This window comes from Pelophylax lessonae (assembly GCF_965119305.1).
Source record: "Pelophylax lessonae genome assembly, chromosome: 8".
Lineage (NCBI taxonomy): Eukaryota > Metazoa > Chordata > Amphibia > Anura > Ranidae > Pelophylax > Pelophylax lessonae.
In genome coordinates, this window is record NC_138775.1 from 33,171,361 (window position 1) to 33,191,265 (window position 19,905).

The window sequence follows — 19,905 nt, forward strand, 5'->3', positions numbered from 1 at the left end:
CTAAGTATTCAGACCCTTTGCTGTGACACTCATATATTTAACTCAGGTGCTTTCCATTTCTTCTGATCATCCTTGAGATGGTTCTACACCTTCATTTGAGTCCAGCTGTGTTTGATTATACTGATTGGACTTGATTAGGAAAGCCACACACCTGTCTATATAAGACCTTCCAGATCACAATGCATGTCAGAGCAAATGAGAATCATAAGGTCAAAGGAACTGCCTGAAGAGCTCAGAGACAGAATTGTGGCAAGGCACAGATCTGGCCAAGGTTACAAAAAGATTTCTGCTGCACGTAAGGTTCCTAAGAGCACAGTGGCCTCCATAATCCTCAAATGGAAGACGTTTGGGACGACCAGAACCCTTCCTAGAGCTGGCCGTCCGGCCAAACTGAGCTGTCGGGGGAGAAGAGGCTTGGTGAGAGAGGTAAAGAAGAACCCAAAGATCACTGTGGCTGAGCTCCAGAGATGCAGTCAGGAGATGGGAAAAAGTTGTAGAAAGTCAACCATCACTGCAGCCCTCCACCAGTCGGGGCTTTATGGCAGAGTGGCCCGACGGAAGCCTCTTCTCAGTGTAAGACACATGAAAGCCCGCATGGAGTTTGCTAAAAAAACACCTGAAGGACTCCAAGATGGTGAGAAATAAGATTATCTGGTCTGATGAGACCAAAATAGAACTTTTTGGCCTTAATTCTAAGCGGTATGTGTGGAGAAAACCAGGCACTGCTCATCACCTGTCCAATACAGTCCCAACAGTGAAGCATGGTGGTGGCAGCATCATGCTGTGGGGGTGTTTTTCAGCTGCAGGGACAGGACGACTGGTTGCAATCGAGGGAAAGATGAATGCGGCCAAGTACAGGGATATCCTGGACAAAAACCTTCTCCAGAGTGCTCTGGACCTCAGACTGGGCTGAAGGTTTACCTTCCAACAAGACAATGACCCTAAGCACACAGCTAAAATAACGAAGGAGTGGCTTCACAACAACTCCGTGACTGTTCTTGAATGGCCCAGCCAGAGCCCTGACTTAAACCCAATTGAGCATCTCTGGAGAGACCTAAAAATGGCTGTCCACCAACGTTTACCATCCAACCTGACAGAACTGGAGAGGATCTGCAAGGAGGAATAGCAGAGGATCCCCAAATCTAGGCGTGAAAGACTTGTTGCATCTTTCCCAAAAAGACTCCTGGCTGTATTAGATCAAAAGGGGGCTTCTACTAAATACTGAGCAAAGGGTCTGAATACTTAGGACCATGTGATATTTCAGTTTTTCTTTTTTAATAAATCTGCAACAATGTCAACAATTCTGTGTTTTTCTGTCAGTATGGGGTGCTATGTGTACATTCATGAGGAAGAAGAATGAACTTAAATGATTTTAGCAAATGGCTGCAATATAACAAAGAGTGAAAAATTTAAGGGGGTCTGAATACTTTCCGTACCCACTGTAGTGTTCTACGGGTCACGTTCACATCAATGCATTTTATGGAAAGGGCCAGGGACTTTTTTCTGGTTTTTGGTTCCATAGACATCAATGGATCAAAAACGCAAAATGAACCTGGCATATGCAAACTGCAACCTGCATAGGTGTCAACCAGGCCTTAGAATTTGATTCACTGGAACTAAGGGGCCAAGCCCAACCCCTGAAAAAAAAACCCCACACCATAATCCCCCCTCCACCAAATTATTTGGACCAGCGCACAACGCAAAGTCCATAAAGACATGGATGAGTGAGTTTGGGGTGGAGGAACTTTACTGGCCTTACCTCAACCCGATAGAACACCTTTGGGAAGAATTAGAGCGGAGACTGAGAGCCAGTCCTTCTCCTCCACATCAGTGCCTGACCTCACAAATGCGCTTCTGAAAAAATGGTCAAACCTTCCCACAGACACACTCTTAAACCTTGTGGACAGCCTTCCCAGAAGAGTTGAAGCGGTTATAGCTGCAAAGGGTGGGCCAACTCAATATTGCGGCCATAATGCTGGCCATACACTATACGAAAAATCGGCCGAAATTCGATCATTTGGACAGTTCATTCCTTTTTGGCCAGTTAATGGGCACAAATCGGTAATCGATCACTTGTGATGTTTTTGAGACAAAAAAACGAAGGACAGATTTGGAAATTCTCTGCCGCATTTTACGTTTTCCTGCGGCCGCGGTACATCACAGCCAAGTGAACATGAAGCCTTAATCTTCAGCTTTCGTTACAATTTTTGGAGATTCTGCCATGAAGGTGCTTGAACTTCCTTTTAAAACATGGGTGTCCAACCTTTTGGCTTCTCTGGGCCACATTGAGTGTAGAGAAATGTTCTCGGGCCGCATATAAAATATATACTATTAGTTAAGGTATATAAGTAATAAAACGAAGCCACGCCCCCTTCCCGTGCTGCCGCCCCCCCCCCCCCCCAGCACTAATTTAACACAACTAGTAGATGATCCCCTCCGAGCCAGAGGCTCCCTCTGTGGCCGTCCCCCCCAACTCGACTTCCTTCCTCCCCAGCAAAAAAATAAATAAATTGTCAGGGGGCAGTGGGCCGCATTGCCTGTGGTTCTGGGCCGCATGCGGCCCCCGGGCCGCAGGTTGGACATGCCTGTTTTAAAAGGGCGACAATTGCCTCCATATTACTCTACTGCACTGTTACCCTGTGTCCTGCATTGTCACCTCCATGTTGCTCTACTGCATTGTACCATGGCTGTACCAACACATATTGCTCTGGCATGTTTAAACATCATCACTATCAGGAAACTGGCCCTGAGCAATGATGTGCAGCTGACACTGGAGAAAGGGTCTTTAAATAGGAAGTGGGTGAAAAACGCTGCAGGAGATCAGCAGCAATGAGACTGGGGAAAAAAGGTGAACACAATGGGGTGGCTGTACTTTAGACAAATACACTGTCCACTTTGCAAATGCAGTTGCACTCATTTTCCCCTGAGCTTAGTAAATATGGTTAAACTCTGTTGATTTCCATCATCCAGTCATGTGCAAGAAAAATGCTCTTTTTAAAATGTTCCTTGCATCTGATTGGGTATTGTTTGCATAGTGTTGCTTTACCACATTTACTAAGGGAAATGAGTGCAACTGCACTTGCAAAGTGCACAGTTTATTTGCCTGACCGTTTTTCTCTCTAAAATGATCACAGAGCGCCTGTGATTCTCCTATATAGGATCACAGGTCTCTGTGGTCATTTCACAAGCCCATCCTCCATACAGTTAGAAAACACTCCCCTAGGCTTACACTTAATCCTTTGATCACCACTGTGTTAACCCCTTCCCTGCCAGTGTCATTATTACAGTAACAGTGCATATTTTTAGCACTGATCACTGTATTGAAGTCACTGGTCCCCAAAAAGTGTCACATTGGGGGAGATTTACTAAAACTGGAGTGTGCAAAATCTGGTGCTTCTCTGCATAGAAACCAATCGGCTTCCAGGTTTTATCGTCAAAGCTTAATTGAACAAGCTGAAGTTAGAAGCTGATTGGTTACCATGCACAGCTGCACCAGATTCTGAGCGCTCCAGTTTTAGTAAATCTCCCCCTGAAGGCCCGTACACACGTACCGATTGTCGGCCGTAAATATTCGGCCAACGTCCGATCGGCCGATTGTCGGCTTGTTAGTATGATGCTTCCGACAACCGACTGCGACTTTGCGGCCGAACAAAATCTGGTGTGCATGCTATAAAATTTTTGTAGGCCAACAAAGAACGGCCGATTGTTCGTCAGTCAGTACAGATTTCGGCCGACAAAAGTCAGATGAGCAAGACTGGGCATGCTCAGAGAAGAAAAAACACACGGAAAGTGAACCATCACATGACATCACTTCTGCAGTCGGCTGTTGTTGGCCGACAAAATTCGTGTGCAGTCTTTAGCACTTTTCAACCAACACGACAGCCCTGGACAAAAGACGGCCGAACGGTCGGCCGACAATCGGTACGTGTGTACGGGGCTTTAGTGTCAGATTTGTCCGCCGCAATGTCACAGCCCCACTAAAAATCGCTGATCACCCCCATTACTAGTAAAAACAATAAAAAAATAAAAAGTCCATAAATGTATTCCATAGTTGTGGATGCTATAACTTTTGTGCAAACCAATCAATATACGCTTATTAGGATTTTTTTGTACCAAAATTATGTAGCAGAATACATATTGGCCTAAATTGATGAAACATTTTTTAGCACTGATTACTGTAGTAATGTCACTGGTCCCCCCAAAAGTGTCACAAATGTCAGTTAGGGGTCCGATCTGTCCGCTGCAATGTCGCAGTCCCGCTAAAAATCACAGATTGCCGCCATTACTAGTAAAAAAATAAATAAATAAAAATGACATAAATCTTTCCCTTAGTTTGTAGGCGCAGACCAATCAAAATACGCTTACTTTTTTTTTTTTTTTACCAAAAATATGAAGAAGAATACAAATTGGCCTCAAAGGATGAAAAATTTAGATTTTTACAGTTTAATTTTTGGGAATGTTATATAGCAGAATGTGAAAATTATTATTTTATTTTTTTCAGAATTGTCGCTCTTTTTTTGTTTATAGCGCAAAAAATAAAAATCACACAAGTGATCAAATACCACCAAAAGAAAGCTCTATCTGTGGGAAAAAAGGACATCAATTTTATTTAGGTACAGCGTCGCACAGCTGCACAATTGTCCATTAAAGCATCGCAGTGCCGAATTGCAAAAAATGGCCTGGTCATTAAGGGGGTAAATCCTTCCGGTCCAGAAGTGGTTAAAGTGGGCGATTCTTTTCTATACCCACTGTATGAAAATGCAATCATGAAAAAAAACACAGTGCTTTAACAAACAAAATGTCATCTAGGAAAAGGTGAGATCTCTTTTAACATGAAAGTACAATCTATTACTTATTCAGCCTTACATTTTCTCCTCAGTGGTGGTAATTGTATGTTTGATTTCCTCTAAAGCTTCCTCTGTTTCTTGTGAGTTCTGGATTAAAGAAAGATTTTGTTCCTCCAGCTCAGAGAAGATGTCCAGGAGCTGCTGGGGGTCGGTGAAGTACAGCTCGGGTTCCTGGTCAGATAGCAAAGCCTATGGGTCACATCACATAGATACAATGCATTCAACAAGCCTGATCACTTAAAATACAACTAAAGGCAAAACTTTTTATTCTAGTTTTTTATTTTTGCAAAGAGTGGAGAGGGGAATTAGATTAAATGTCAGTTTTTATTGCTGTCTGTGTCCCCATTAGAGAGATTCACCCTCCATATTTGTCCTGTTTACCATTATCATTGAAAGCGAACATAAATGAAAATCTGAAATTTTGGGTTGTCCCCAGAAAAGTAATAGAGGGGAAATCTTCCAATAGGAGCACAGTTCTGGTTTCCTGGGTGTCCCCAAGAGCCCCTAATTTGAAGGGATTTCCCATGACTTCCTGTTTTGGCTATGGGACAGGAAGTGAAGTTAATAGTCCATATTCCCATTGCGCACATTCCTGGGGAAATCTCTAAGATACTGGGTGCTGAAGCAACCATAAGCTGGAGACTGGATCATGAAAGCCACAATGACTATATTTGCCAGCACACCATGGAGCTTCAAGATGAGTTCCACTGGCTTTTGTGTTTATTAAAAGTCAGCAGCTACAAAAAAGTGTACCCGCTGACTTTTAATAAACACATACTCACCTGTCCCACGGTTCAGCGATGTGGCCGGGGGGAGCCTCAGTTCTCTCCGTCTTCTCCCCGTAGCACCGGCATCTCTAGTGTGGGCACCCCGCTATGACAGCTTGCGGCTAGGGATGATCGAACGGTTCATTGGGTGTTCGAAATTCGGCCGAATTCCAAACTTTTTGCGGTAAAACTTCGGAATTCGGCCACCAGAACCGGCCAAAATGCAATGGGACAGGAACTGGGCTTTAACCGCTTGCCGACCGCCGCACGACTATTTACTGCGTCGGTCAGCCCCTCACAGGCAAAGCGACGTAGGTCTACGTTGCTAGCCTGTGAGGGTCTCGGGAGCGAGCGCGAGCCGCTCCGGAGGCGCGCTCCCGCGCGGTCACGGACCCCCCCGCGCGTGTGACCGGCGAACCCGATCGTCCGCCGGTCACTCGCGATCGTCGGTGGAAAGGGAGAAAGGCAGGCGGCTAATGTAAACAAGCCGCCTATCATTCTCCCCTGTGTAGGAATAGTGATAATATGGTTCTACTATGTAGGACCGTTGATCACTGTTCCTACACCTCAAGCCACAGCCAATCACAGTTAGAATCACGCCCCTAGGGACACACATAACCCCTCCCTCTCAAAAAAGTTAACCCCTTCACTGCCAGTGTAATTTTACAGTAACAGTGCATATTTATAGCACTGATTACTGTAGTAATGTCACTGGTAACCTAAAAAGTGTCAAAAATGTCAGTCAGGGGTCCAATCTGTCTGCCGCAATGTTGCAGTACCGCAAAAAAAAAATCGCAGATCAGCGCCATTACGCATTTAAAAAAAAAAAAAATGACAAAAATCTTTCTCTTTGTTAGTAAACGCGATAACTTTTGCGCAAACCAATCAAAATACGCTTTTTGCAATTTTTTTTACCAAACATATGTAGCATAAAACAAATTGGCCGAAAATGTTAAAAAATTTTGATTTTTACATTTTTTTTGGGGGGGAATTTCATATAAAAAAATTTGAAAAATATTGTTATTTTTGCAAAATTGACGCTCTTTTTTTGTTTATAGCGCATGATCAAAAAATCGCACAGGTGATCAAATACCACCAAAAGAAAGCTCTGTTTGTGGGAAAAAAAAGACGTCAAATTCGTTTAGGTACAGCGTCGAACGACCGCACAATTGTCCGTTAAAGTCACGCAGTGCCGAATCGCAAAATAGGCCCTGGTCAGGAAGGCGGTAAAATCTTCCGGGGCTTAAGTGGTTAAAAGCCCATGATTGGCCCAGAAACATCAGTAAAATGTGATTGGAGTGACTACGGGGTCCAGAGGCCAATCATACGCCCCCCAGAAGTTCGGGTTCCATTGATTTCAATGGGGTTCTGGAATCCGAACTGAACTTTTGGGAAAGTCGGGTGTTCTGGTCGAACCAAACTTTTCTAAAGTTCGATCATCCCTACTTGCGGCTTCACAGCCAGGTGCACACTGCGCATGCGCGAGTTGCGCTGCGCGTCCTGAATGGATGGGCAATTTTCTGGGACCTGTGACGTGTCCCAGAAGATTGCAGGGAGGGAGGAGCAGAGGAGAACTTCCGCTCGAGCCGCCTAGGCGGCCCGAGCGGAAGTGGGAGTGGATACCTGTCAAAACTAGGTACTTGCTCCCCCCCCAAAAAAAAAATTACATGCCAAATGTGGCATGTCAGGGGGTCAGGACCACTTAAAGCGGAAGTTCCACTTTCAGTCCAAACATTTTTTTTTTTTTATTACAGCATGATCACATCACAAGCAAGCGAGTGCCGAAATAAAAAATGTTTGGACTGAAGCTCCGTGGTGTGCTGGCAAATATATTCATTGAGGAAGTGATGTTAAATCTCCCCAATGGGACAAAGATGGCTAAAATAAACCTCAGCCTGGATTCACACTAGATGCGGTGTAAATTCATAGTGAATTAATTGCGGACTCAACACCGGTTTTAAATCGCAACCAGTCCATGCAATCTGATTGCGGAGCGTATGTCAAGTTAACAACAACCCCCAAAATCGGTTTGCAAAACGCTGCACGATTTGCAGAATCAGATCGCATAGGGGTGAACGCCCATGCCATCCGATTTTGGTGTGGACAAAAAAAGGGTCCTGCACCAGTTTGGTGCAAATGCGTTGAGATTTGAGCCATACAAAAAACATGGCTCATGGCATAGGTGGTTTAAGGAGGGGCGGGAAGATTGTCCACGATGACAGCCAAAAACTCAAAGGACTATGCAAATGTGGACAGAGTGGGAACCCTCATACGCTCATGCTGGTGTGTTTTTGGATCACAAGGGGATAGTTCACTACGAGTTCTTAGAATATGGTACAATGGTCAACCAACATTGTTACTTGGAAATTCTGAAAAAGCTATGGGAATCAGCTTGGAGGAAAAGAGTGGAACTGTAGCCTGATAATTGGATTCTCCACCATGACAATGCTCCTGCACATACATTTTTTTTACAGTCCATTCTGGGAATTAAATGGTCATACCTCACACTCTTGGCCATATAATGTATCAGTGTTGGGAGGACTGACCCCTTAAAAGGTGCTCAGTATCGGATAATAGCATAAAAGGTTTATTATTTTCAACTGCAACCTTGTAAACAGGAGTACCCACCTCTTCACTATCGGAGGAGATTAGGCTTTCTGAGACGCTTTTATCTTCTGCTTGGTAGGATGCATTACTCCTGAAAAGGAAATTGAAGACTATTATATTTGGAAATGTGTTTCGACCTTTAAATTATGTTTGCCACAGACAAGTCAACAGATAGTAAAGCTTTTAGTTGCTAAACCTAGCATACAGAAACAATCTATAAGACACTTACAGTTTCTTGGACCCCGCTGTTTTCAGGCTCTGTCTAGACGACAGTCGGGGATCGCGGCTAGAATCACGACTATGGCTGATCTTGCCCGAAGAATGTCCCTCCGTTTCTGAAAAGACAAACATATCGTACTTAGGATCTGTTTCCAGAACAAAATGAGGGACAAATGAAGAGAAAAGAGGGACATTGTTCCAAATCGGGGACAGTACCTCAAAATCAGGGATAGTTGGGAGCTATGCCCACTACCTGTGCCTCCCCTTTACCTGTGTCCCCCTCCACTATCTGCATCCCCCCACTACATGTAACCACCTCTACTACCACAACCCCCAATTACTTTTACCTACCTATGCCCCCTTCTACTTGTGCTTTTTTCTGCTATCTGTACCCCCTCCCCCTCTTGGGTACCCCTCTCCCACCTGTGCCTCCTTCCTCTACCTGTACCCCCCTCCATTACCTGTGCCCACCTCCGCTACCTTTGCTTACCTCTGTTACCTGTGCCCCCCTCCAATACCTCTTCCCCCCTCCACACCTGTGTCCTCCCTACGCTACCTGTACCATCTTTCCAGTATGTGTGCCACCTTCCGTTACCTGTACCACCCTCCACTACCAGTGCCAGACTTGGTTTTTAGTAAAACTTGACTCTATATGTTCCTGTGTGTTATACTGGTGGATCTAATGTAAAGCTACTGGCGCTGCCTTCTATTCTGGTATTTTGGTTCTACTACTTAGAGTTGGGGGTGTTGCATAGTCTGGTGAACCTGATGTTTTTAGCCAAATCCTGTAAAGGGCGTAGCAGTGGGTGTTCACTCTTTCCTTAAGAACTCTAAACACGGGGTTGGCCCATTGGCTCATTCTGATGTACTTACTCTTGCCCGGCATGGGGGAGGTGGATACTTTGGTCTCAGAGTCCTGTTTTTCTTTCTCTTTGGAGACAAGAGGGAGAGATTTCTTCTTCTGCTTCTTCTTCTTCAATACTTCCTCCTTCCACTCTTTGGGAGACAGGCGGAAGAGGAATTCTTTGTACATCAGATACTCTCTTAGGATCTCCTCACACTTTGAAATGTCACTGGAGGTAGAAAAGGAACAAAGAACAGATAACATTCTTCTCTAAATAGAGTAAAACAAGAGGTGTTTAGTAAGGTGGCTTCCAGATTTCGTCATATATTTCTATAAACCCCTCCCTCTGGTGCCTTTTGTTGTAGCTGTTAATTAGTCAGTTGGATGGAACCTGTGGTCCATCTCTAACCCCAAGAGCAACATTGTGAGAAAACAAACCACTTACCTCTTAATGTTCATCATTTGGCCTGTGTGACTCTTGATTTGTGCAACTTGTTCCATCTTTAGTTTGGTTTCCTTGTCAGCTCTGAACAAAACAAAAGTGAAAATCATCGATAGCTTACAGCTATTTGAGGACCTTCCAGTGCCTAAAGGATTAGCCCACCCAAAAGACAGACAAATGTTTATTTTTTTTTTACATTCTGTCATCAGAGTAGTTCAGTGTTAACCTAGTGATACTGTACTACTCTGAGGGAGAGGTGATCAGGAATTATTTTTTTTACACTATTATTGCTTATAACAGTGATGATCACTGTTATAAGCAATAGTTTTAGCTGTCTTGAATGGGTAGCTTGTGATCTGTGATTGGGTACAGCTAATCACATGCTACAGGGTGCTGTGATTGACCCAAGTACCATATGATAGCTGTGGGCCAATCGCAACATCACAATAGTAAGCAAAACAGTCATGAATGGAAACCATTTATGACTGTTTTGTTTACATTAGAATCATGTGATCGCTATGATTAACCATAGAGATCACATAATACCCCAGCTGGACACAGCGTTCACGAGATCACGTTGCTGTACGCCCAAGGGGGTGCTCCAGTGTGCATGTGCTCAGCGAGAGCTGCTGCCCTGCCGCAGTAAATGTACTGTCGCTGGGTGGCAAACGGTTAAACATGGCAACCTTCATGTTCTGGTAAGATGGAAGTCATCTAGCGGTATGGCATTTCTCTGGACTTCACTACCTAGGATGGTACTGGCTCTTGGACCATGGAAAGATTTAGGATATTTGGACTCACTGTTTTAAAGCCTCCACTGAGTTCCTGTCGTTTTGTTTCAGAAACTCATCAAATCTCACGGCGTCTTCCTCCAAGAACTGCTCGGCCTTTTCCAGCTTCATCTCCTCAGCAGCAGCCATGGCCTCCAGCTTCTGGATCTCATCACGTTTCACGGTCAGGGAGTACTACCAATCATAAACGGCACATTTGATCATGCTAGCCTTTATAGAGAGGCACTTTTGGATGGCTGTAGCTGGTAAACCCCATTTACTTTACCAGCCAATCAAGTTCTAGCTTTTTTTTTTCTAGCGGGTAAGAAAATTGAATTGAACAACTGGTTGCCATATAAAACAATTTCCAATAGACAAATGAGGCCCAGAGATAAGGTTACCTGCAGGAGGAACATTTCCTTCTTCTTGTCAATGAATTCATGGAGACTTTCCCTCGGGACTTGTTTGTCTGGAAGAAAAATAGTGAATTAGATTCAGACAGTGGTTCGTTAGCTTCTTCCCCTGGACACAGAGGCTCGGGAAAGGGACAGCCAAACCTGGAAGCGAAGTAATACATGCTGGTTCAAGTTCTCATTGGTTAGAGGAGATCACCAAATGTTTGCTGATCTCTCTCCTCTCTACCCAGCAGCCTCAACCATCCCAGTCCCAGGTTCATGGGTGGGACAGCGAAGCCCAGGAAACATGAAGTGGGGTTGCACAATGGGGGTAGTATACAGCTGGCTTAGACAGAAATTTCTATAAGACTCAGGGTTGTTCAGCGCCATGCGCTGGCTCATAATGCCCCAATTTTGAAAAATGGTAATTTTTCCTCTGTCTTCACCTCTAGTCACTGCCAGTTTCCAAGAAGGATTGTCCAGTGCGGCTACAACTTTCTCCCCGTCCTCTGCAGCTTCTTCCATCTCCTCCGCTTCAATCTCTTTACGTAGTCTGGCCATCTTGGCATTCATCATTGTGGTGTATGTCCCCTTTTGATGGACTTTCAAATTTTTGTTCTTTTCCTTTTCCTGTATAAGGATGGAGATATGGAAACCTTCAACATGGAAATCTTCAACCTTTCTAAAGAGGTTTTTTTACCATTGCCTACTCTATCCAACACAAAAATGTATATATACATATAGTTTAAAGCTGACCTTCAGCCTTCCCTTCAGACTTTCACAATTGTACAGGCTCCTCTCTTGTCCTGAAATTACTTACTCTGTTACCACTGCACACTGTGTGCTTCTCACAGTGTGCATTAGAACCTGCAGCAACTCAGATAGAGCCTGTAATGATATTACATACTGGACACACGAAAATCCATAGCTAGCGGCCATGTTGTTCAGGAAACATAGGTAGGCCATGACGGTTTTGTAGAACAGTTACACAATGCAGCAGAAAATACGTAGGAATGCACCTCCATAGCCTTCTAATTTAGCTCACATTGCAAAAGAGCCTGTTACCTAAATTTAAGGACAGCCGAAAGCAGCACACAGGCCTTTGCGGAGCTCTGGCAGGATGTCTGTTTCCGCTGACCATACCTATCGTAAAACTATGACCAAATTCATAAGGAATACGTAGCATGCCATAAAGTGTTTACCCAGAACTAATGGGGATTGTAAAAGGCCTTCAGGGGCAGGAGGTGAATCTTCAAAGACCTCTGCCCAATTCACAACTTAACAAAATCCACAAACGAATTCTTAAAATTAGACAGGAACATGACACATTAATATTAAGTATATATACAAATTAAGGCCATACATGACTAAGCTAGCACCTACAGAAGGGAAGATAGCAGTCAGATACCTCCTGGATGACAGGCTTATCTGAGCTAGCCTGTGTTTAGTATCCCTGGGCACGAAGTTCAATGCTGAACAATAATCTATCAGTTTCAAGAAAGCAATCGGTACATCTGGGAAGATATTAATAGTAGTATAAAACTGTGTGTAAGGGAGGGCCATGATACCGTCATAAACTCAGCGACATCCCATGGCCGCACCTCAGACTCCTAATTGGTCAGATGGCCTCAGTCAACACCCCTTTGATACCAGAGAAAAGTGGCATGCCAATACAGTTTGACAGTTCTTATGTACCATCAAACCAGAAACATCTGTCAAGTTTGAGAAGCAATAACATCTTGCTGTTTGGCTGAACTCTGCTAAACCCAAGAACAGTGCATGTGTTCTTCCTTTTCAACCCTCTTCTTTTATTTCTTTGTTATTTTATTGTCACTTTATTTCTTTGTAACACTCTTTTTTTTCTGTAAATATTTTATTTGCATCAATTTGGCCTTTTCTTTATTAAACCTTATTTTGAAAAGCGTTAAACCTGTCTTTAAGGCTTTTATTGCAAACTATACAAATTCCCATCTCTTAAAGAGTGCTACTGTATAGTATAAATCCTCTGAACACATCGGTCTGTGGAGATAATGTGTGTTGCAATACAGACATTTATTCTAAAATCATAGTTGGTATTGCTAATGTAGCACTGTCCCCATAGGGCTTGCTGTGTTTTGACTTCTTAGGCCTCCCTCTAAATACCTGCAGGCAGTTACTGTTTTTTTTTTTTTCACTTATACCCCCCCCCCCTTCCATACACACACACACACCTTACTCCCAGTTGCTCGTTACTCAATAAACAGTCGAGAGTATTCGGTTTTGTATTTATTGTTGAACTTGGATGGGAGAAGGGAATAGTGGGATACTCCAGCTGAACTATTCACAGTAGATAGGGACAACTCTCACTTGGACTCACCAGGTTATTTGTGGAAGCAGGCACACTGCTTTAACCATACTACCACTTATATGGAAGAATTGAGTCCTCTTGCTCTCTCTAGCAGCAGACTTGATGCAACTACTTTATCTTCAGGACACTTTATAGCATCCCCTTGACTGACACTCATCCACTGACTCTTCCACTGCAGAGATGGCCCTCACAGGACGGGCCCCATCACACAGATCTATACTCACTGTAGGTAGAATCAGATCCTTCCTTCGTGTCTCCCTTCCAGTCAGCTCTGCAGGACCTCTGGGTTCAGCTCCTAACTGACTTTCAGGCCCTTACATTGACTACCCAAGGCCGCATGGCAGCTATTTTTCAAATTTCTCCCCAGCCTGACTGTCTCAGCCCTGCTCCTTTCATTCATTGGATTTCAGTTCTTTCAATCATGGAGTCTCCCATCACATGTGCGCTTTACCTAGGGTGGCCTGTATATAAATACAGCCTGTCTAGCAACACCAACCCCATAGCTGCCAACAGTCCCGATTCTCCTGGGACATTCACGATTTTCAGACCCATGTCCCGGTCTGTCTGTGTCCTGGGAAAAATCACGGGAAATTGGCTTTGTCCCGTTTTATCTCTGGGCGCCTGTCAGACCACCGTGACAGCCGAAGTTTCCAGCTGTGAAAACATGGCAGCGGGATCATCCTCCGGCTAGCAGGTGTCTTCCATGTATACAGTGGACAGGGGAGGGGCCTCTGAACCGAGCAGCTAATCGGCTTCTCTCTTCAGTGTACAAGCAAAGCAATTCACTTGTACACTGAAGCAGATTAGCTGCTCGGAGTCGGAGACCCCTCCCCTCTCCACTATATACATCAAATACATTTGCTAGCCGGAAGGAGATCCCGTGTGGGCACCACAGAGCTGCCGTCTGTCCCCCCTCAATTCTGAGCTAACAGCAAGGGGCATGGAGAGATGCTGCAGGCATCATAGTTGAAGGCCAGTGGCCATAGGGTGCTCTGCTAGACGTTCTGTGTGTTGGGGGGGCGAGGGTAGAGAGCTGGGTTGGAGGTGCACATCAAGTCCTGTAGCATGTCTGCACCCCCTCTGACCATCTCCTGTAGCATGTTCGCACCCTCTCTGACCGTCTCCTGTACCATGTCCGTACCCTCTCTGACCGTCCCCTGTAGAATGTCCACACCCTCTCTGACCATCTCCTGTAGCATGTCCGCACCTTCTCTGACCGTCTCCTGTAGCATTGTCCGCACGTTCTCTGACCGTCTCCTGTAGCATTGTCCGCACCTTCTCTGACCGTCTCCTGTAGCATTGTCCGCACCTTCTCTGACCGTCTCCTGTAGCATGTTCGCACCCTCTCTGACTGTTTCCTGTACCATGTCTGCACCCTCTCTGACCATCTCCTATAGCATGTCCGCACCCTCTCTGACCGTCTCCTGTAGCATGTCCGCACCCTCTCAGACTGTCTCCTGTAGCATGTCCGCACCCTCTCTGACCTTCTCCTGTACCATGTCCGTACATTCTCTGACTGTCTCCTGTACGATATCCACACCCTCTCTGTCTTCTGTTCCATGTCCGCACCCTTTCTGACCATCTTCTGTACTACGTCCGCACCCTCTCTCACAGTCTCCTGTATTATGTCTGCACCCTCTCTGACCGTCTCCTGTATTATGTCCACACCCTTTCTGATGGTCTCCTGTATTATGTCCGCACCCTCTCTGACCATCTCCTGTAGCATATCCGCACCCTCTCTGACCATCTTCTGTACCATGTCCGCACACTCTCTGACCGTCTCTTGTATGATGGCCCCCCTCTCTGACCGTGTCCTGTACCATGTCTGCACCCTCTTTGACCATTTCCTGTATCATGTCAGCACCCCCTCTGATCGTCTTCTGTACCTTGTCCGCTTCCTCTCTAACCATCTCCTGTACAATGTCCGCACCCTCTCTGACCATCTCCTGTACCATGTCTGCACTCTCTCTGTCTCTCTGACCATCTCCTGTTTGATGGGATCTAGCTGGGGGGATGGTGTTTGGATGGTGTTTGGAGTATCTTTATCTGCTGATTTTTAAACTTTCTGGCATACACATATTGCTATTATGGTGTAGGATCTGGGCCTGCTGTCCCTCCGTCCCTTTTTCTTTTCTTCCTTCGTTCTCCTGCCCTCCCTAGCACTTTTTTTTCTTTCTCTCTCCCTCTATCCCTTTTTCTCTCTCTCACTCTCTTCTTTTTCTCTCTCTCTTCTCTCTCTTCCTTCTCCCTCCATCCCTCTTTCACCTTAGACTCTATTTAACCACACCCATTTAAGCCACGCCCACTATTTCACATAGTTTAAACCACGCACATTTTTCGACGCGGCGTAGTGTGTGCGCCGCATTACTCCTCTCAACCACACTCACAAATGAATGTCCCGCCCCTAATTAAAATAAGACATCTTCAGGAAGCAATATACAGCCCCTCCCATCAGCCATGATGTGCCTGCATTGCAAACTGGTTTATTTTGCAACAGCAGCGAAGTTGGGTTTCTCTTTTGTGGTTGTGTTTTTTAGTTTGCGGATTGCATTGTCACTTTTTCCTGAGCGCGCAGTAGGGGAGATCCAATGTAATGAGAAAATAAATATTTTGAGTAAATTTTAACCACTTCAGCTTCGGAAGATTTTATCCCCTTCCTGACCAGAGCACTTTTTGCAATTAGGCACTGTGCTGTTTAACTGGTAATTGCGTGGTCATGCAACGCTGTACCCAAACGAAATTTTGCCTCCTTTTTTTTCCACAAATAGAGCTTTCTTTTGGTGGTATTTGGTCAGCACTGAGGTTTTTATTTTTTTGCAATATAAACAAAAAAAAATATGTTTTCTACTTTTTGTTATAAAAAAAAAAAAAAATCCAATTAACTCAATTTTTGTCATACATTTAGGCCAAAATGTATTTAGCCACATGTCTCGATTAAAAAAAAAAAAAAAAATTCAGGTGCTGGCAGGTGTCAGGGCTAATCTTGCTAATGCCACGTTTTTGGGACACACCTAACTATTGGGGACGCTAGTAGAGTTCTGATCAGATCAAAGATATTGATCTGTACAGAAACTATAATAGTAATGGCGGTATATAGTGTGTCTGTGTGTGTGTGTGCATTAGTGTTACCGGCAATCAAAGGGTTAAAATCTGATGCTATCTGGTGCTAAACTAACTGGTGTCACCCGTAACACTAATCCAGTGATCAAAAAAAAAGATCTATACACTTTACTAGTGACATTGTGACAGGGAATGAAAGGGTCGATCAGGGGTTTAAAACTTTATTGGAAATTATGTGGTGGGACCCTGACGCTATACTAAGATTGACACTGACGCTAACTAGCGTCACCCGTGACACCAACACAGTGATCAGTAACTTATTTGTATACTGTATATAGTGACACTGTGACAGGGCAGTGAAGGGGTTACCTGGGGGTGTCAAGGGAATAAACCTTTATTAGGTTTAGGATACCCGCCATATATCCCCTAATAAAGGTTTATTCCCTTGATCACCCCCAGGTAACTCCTTCACTGCCCTGTCACAGTTTCACTATATAAAGTATACAAATAAGTTACTGATCACTGTGTTGGTGTCACGGGTGACACCAGTTAGCGCCAGCAGAAGTCCCAGATATTTTTAACGATACCCGCCATATATCCCCTATCTGGGACTTCCGCTGGCGCTAACTGGCGTCACCAGTGACACTAATACAGTGATCAGTAAATTATCGGTGTACTGTATATAGTGACACTGTGACAGGGAGTGAAAGGGTTAACTGGGGGGTGATCTGGGGGTTTAATGTGTGTCTATGTGTACTGGTGTCAGTGTAGTGCTTGTGTACTCACTGTGATGCTCTCTTCTCTCACTCTGGAACCCAAAAGGCCTCCAGGAGAGAAGATTGCATTATTTCCTGTGCCTGTGTTTACATTACACAGGCACAGGATGTTTTGCAATTGGTCAGAACCAATCACCAGGTCCAGGCCATAAATCATTGGCCTGGACCTGATGACGTATCAGTTCTGAACCGAATCAGGTCACTGCGGAAACGGTGGGAGCGCGCGCGCCCCGACCCGTGAGCCCGCATCACGTACCTATACGTGATTTTGTGCAGCCGGGCCGCAAAATATAAGCAGCTAAAGCTTCAGTTGCAAAGATTCATGCACACAGGATGTCACTTTCTGGAGGATGTCACCCTTTCACAGATATCTTATATGCCTGGTGTAATTTCAAATACCTGGGGAACTACACCTGCCGTGCACAGCCTGCATCTTTGCAGCAGTGTTTACCCACGCATGTGCATCCAACATATTTTCCAAATGCCATAGCTTCGCATGCGGTAATTATATTGGCTGTGCCTATACAAAGAAATATCAGTGTTTACAAGAGCGTAGTGTATGGCTGTATGCGGTGTACACGGTTCCCTGGGTGTAGGAAAGTCCCGGGAAATTACTTAAGGTGTTTAACCACTTCAGTTTTACCCCCTTCCTAACCAGGCCATTTTTTTGCGATACAGCACTGCATTACTTTAAATGACAATTGCGCGGTCGTGCGACGCTGTACCCAGAAAAAATTGATGTTCTTTTTTTTCCCACAAATAGAGCTTTCTTTTGGTGGTATTTGATCATCTCTGCGATTTTCATATTTTGCGCTATAAACAAAAAAGACCAACAATTTTGAAAAAAAAGAAAAAATAATATTTTTTACTTTCTGCTAGAAAACAAATCCAAAAAAATTTAAAAATCTAATTTCTTCATCAATTTAGGAGAATATGTATTCTGCTACATATTTTTGGTAAAAAAAAAAGCCAAAAAGCGTATATTGATTGCTTTGCGCAAAATTTATAGCATCTACAAATTATGGGATAGATTTATGGACTTTTTTTAATGATTTTATTAGTAATGACGGTGATAAGTGCTAAAAATAATGCACTGTCACTGTATAAATGACACTGGCAGGGAAGGGATTAACATCAGGGGTGTTCAAAGGGTTAAGTGTGCTCCTAGGGTGTGCTTACTAACTGTGTGGGGGATGGTCTGACTGCAAGAAGAGAGATCCTGATTAGTAGGAACACAAGATCTCTCTTTTCCTGCCTTACAGAATGACGGTCTGTCTTGTTTACATAGGCAGACTGCCGTTCTGTCAGTCTTCCGAAGGATCGCGGCTGACCGATGGCCATCACGGCCACTGGACTGATTTGCTCCCCCTGTGTCCAATCACAGCAGAAGTGCGGCTCCGGTGGCGCATGTGCGCACACGCCCCAGAGCCGATGGAAGAAATCACATACAGGTATGTGATTTTGCACTTAAGGGCCACCCTGCCGCAGCATATGTACTTATGTGGTTAAATGACTGTTAAAATAGAACTATAGGCAAAACTTTTTTTATATTTTGGAAAGAGTAGGGGAGGGTTTTAACCCCTGTAAGGTTTATTTTTGCCATCTTTGTCCCATTGGGGAAATTTACCTTAACTTCCTGTCCCACAGTCAAACAGGAAGTGGGGGGAAATTCCTGCAAAGTAAGGGAATCTCTTGGGGACCACCAAGTCATCAGAACTAACGTCCTCATTGGAAGATTTCCCCTTTATTACTTTTCTGGGGACAACCCAAAATGTGGGATTTTCTTTTACATTCATTTTCAGTGATAATGGTAAGCAGGAGAAATAGAGAGGGGGAATCTCCCTAAGTGTGCATTCTCACTAGTACGACTTGTCAGGCGACTTGGTCAGCCTGACAAGTCACGCACCATCGCTCCCATAGTGTAGTACAGGAGCCGTTCTAATAGGAGCGACACAAGTTGCTCTGACTTAGAAAAAGGGTCCTGTACTACTTCGGGGCGACCTGGAGTGACTTGCATAGACATTCATTATATGAAGTCCGTGCAAGTCGCGCCGAAGTCGCGCTGTACGCGACTTCACAGGTCGCCCCTTAAGTCGGAGCGACCTAGTGTGAACCGGCACTATTGGGAACACAGACAGCAATAAAAACTGACAGTTGTTCAATTCCTTCTCCCCATATCCAAAACTTAAAAAACTGAATTTTTGTAAAATCTTACCTGTAAAATTCCTTTCTCTGAGTCCTCCGACAGTCGCCGCCTCTTCATATTCGTCACATATGGGGTATTAGACTTTGCTCCGAAGGAGTAGCTAGGCAACAGAATATGTTAACATTAAAGCTTTTTAACATATCCCACCCTCAAGGGGTGGTCCCCTCAGTCAATACCCTCCTACTTCCTGCAACCATATCTCAGTTTCAGTGGAATAGCAGTAGAGTATACAACCAAACCCCAAAAGAGGGGCGGGGGCGGCGACTGTCGGAGGACTCAGAGAAAGGAATTTTACAGGTAAGATTTTACAAAAATTCCGTTTTCTCTTACGTCCTCCGACAGTCGCCGCCTCTTCATATTCGTCACATATGGGGACGTCCCAAAGCAGTGCAAACATGAGGGGTGGGAAACGCATCCGCGCCGAAAGGCAACGCAGTCTCCGCATCAAAGAAAGGAACCTTACCAAAGGAAGGAAACCAGCTGGGCTACAGGAAAAATAATTGCTCAACAGGAGCAACAACCCAGGAAAAGACAAAGACTTATCCCAACAGCCAGAGGTCCCCAACAAGGGACCCTAGGGAATTGCCGCACTAAGAACCTTGCGGCCAAAGGAAGCATCCGCCGA

The 19,905-nt window shown here is 44.6% G+C and overlaps 1 protein-coding gene across 3 annotated transcripts in view; it reads right to left on the reverse strand.

The window, feature by feature from the left end:
• Positions 1–19,905, reverse strand: part of CFAP100 (cilia and flagella associated protein 100) — a 47,318-nt gene that overhangs the window by 13,394 nt on the left and 14,019 nt on the right. For 2 of the 3 annotated variants that reach the window (XM_082266645.1, XM_082266646.1), the window contains exons 5-12: positions 11,338–11,521; positions 10,898–10,965; positions 10,528–10,691; positions 9,730–9,810; positions 9,314–9,513; positions 8,451–8,556; positions 8,243–8,312; positions 4,867–5,036 (exon numbers count right to left, since the gene is read on the reverse strand). In XM_082266645.1, coding sequence (XP_082122771.1) covers positions 4,867–5,036; positions 8,243–8,312; positions 8,451–8,556; positions 9,314–9,513; positions 9,730–9,810; positions 10,528–10,691; positions 10,898–10,965; positions 11,338–11,521 — 1,043 coding nt within the window. The remainder of the gene's footprint in view (positions 1–4,866; positions 5,037–8,242; positions 8,313–8,450; positions 8,557–9,313; positions 9,514–9,729; positions 9,811–10,527; positions 10,692–10,897; positions 10,966–11,337; positions 11,522–19,905) is intronic. The other variant, XM_082266647.1, reaches the window with a different exon arrangement.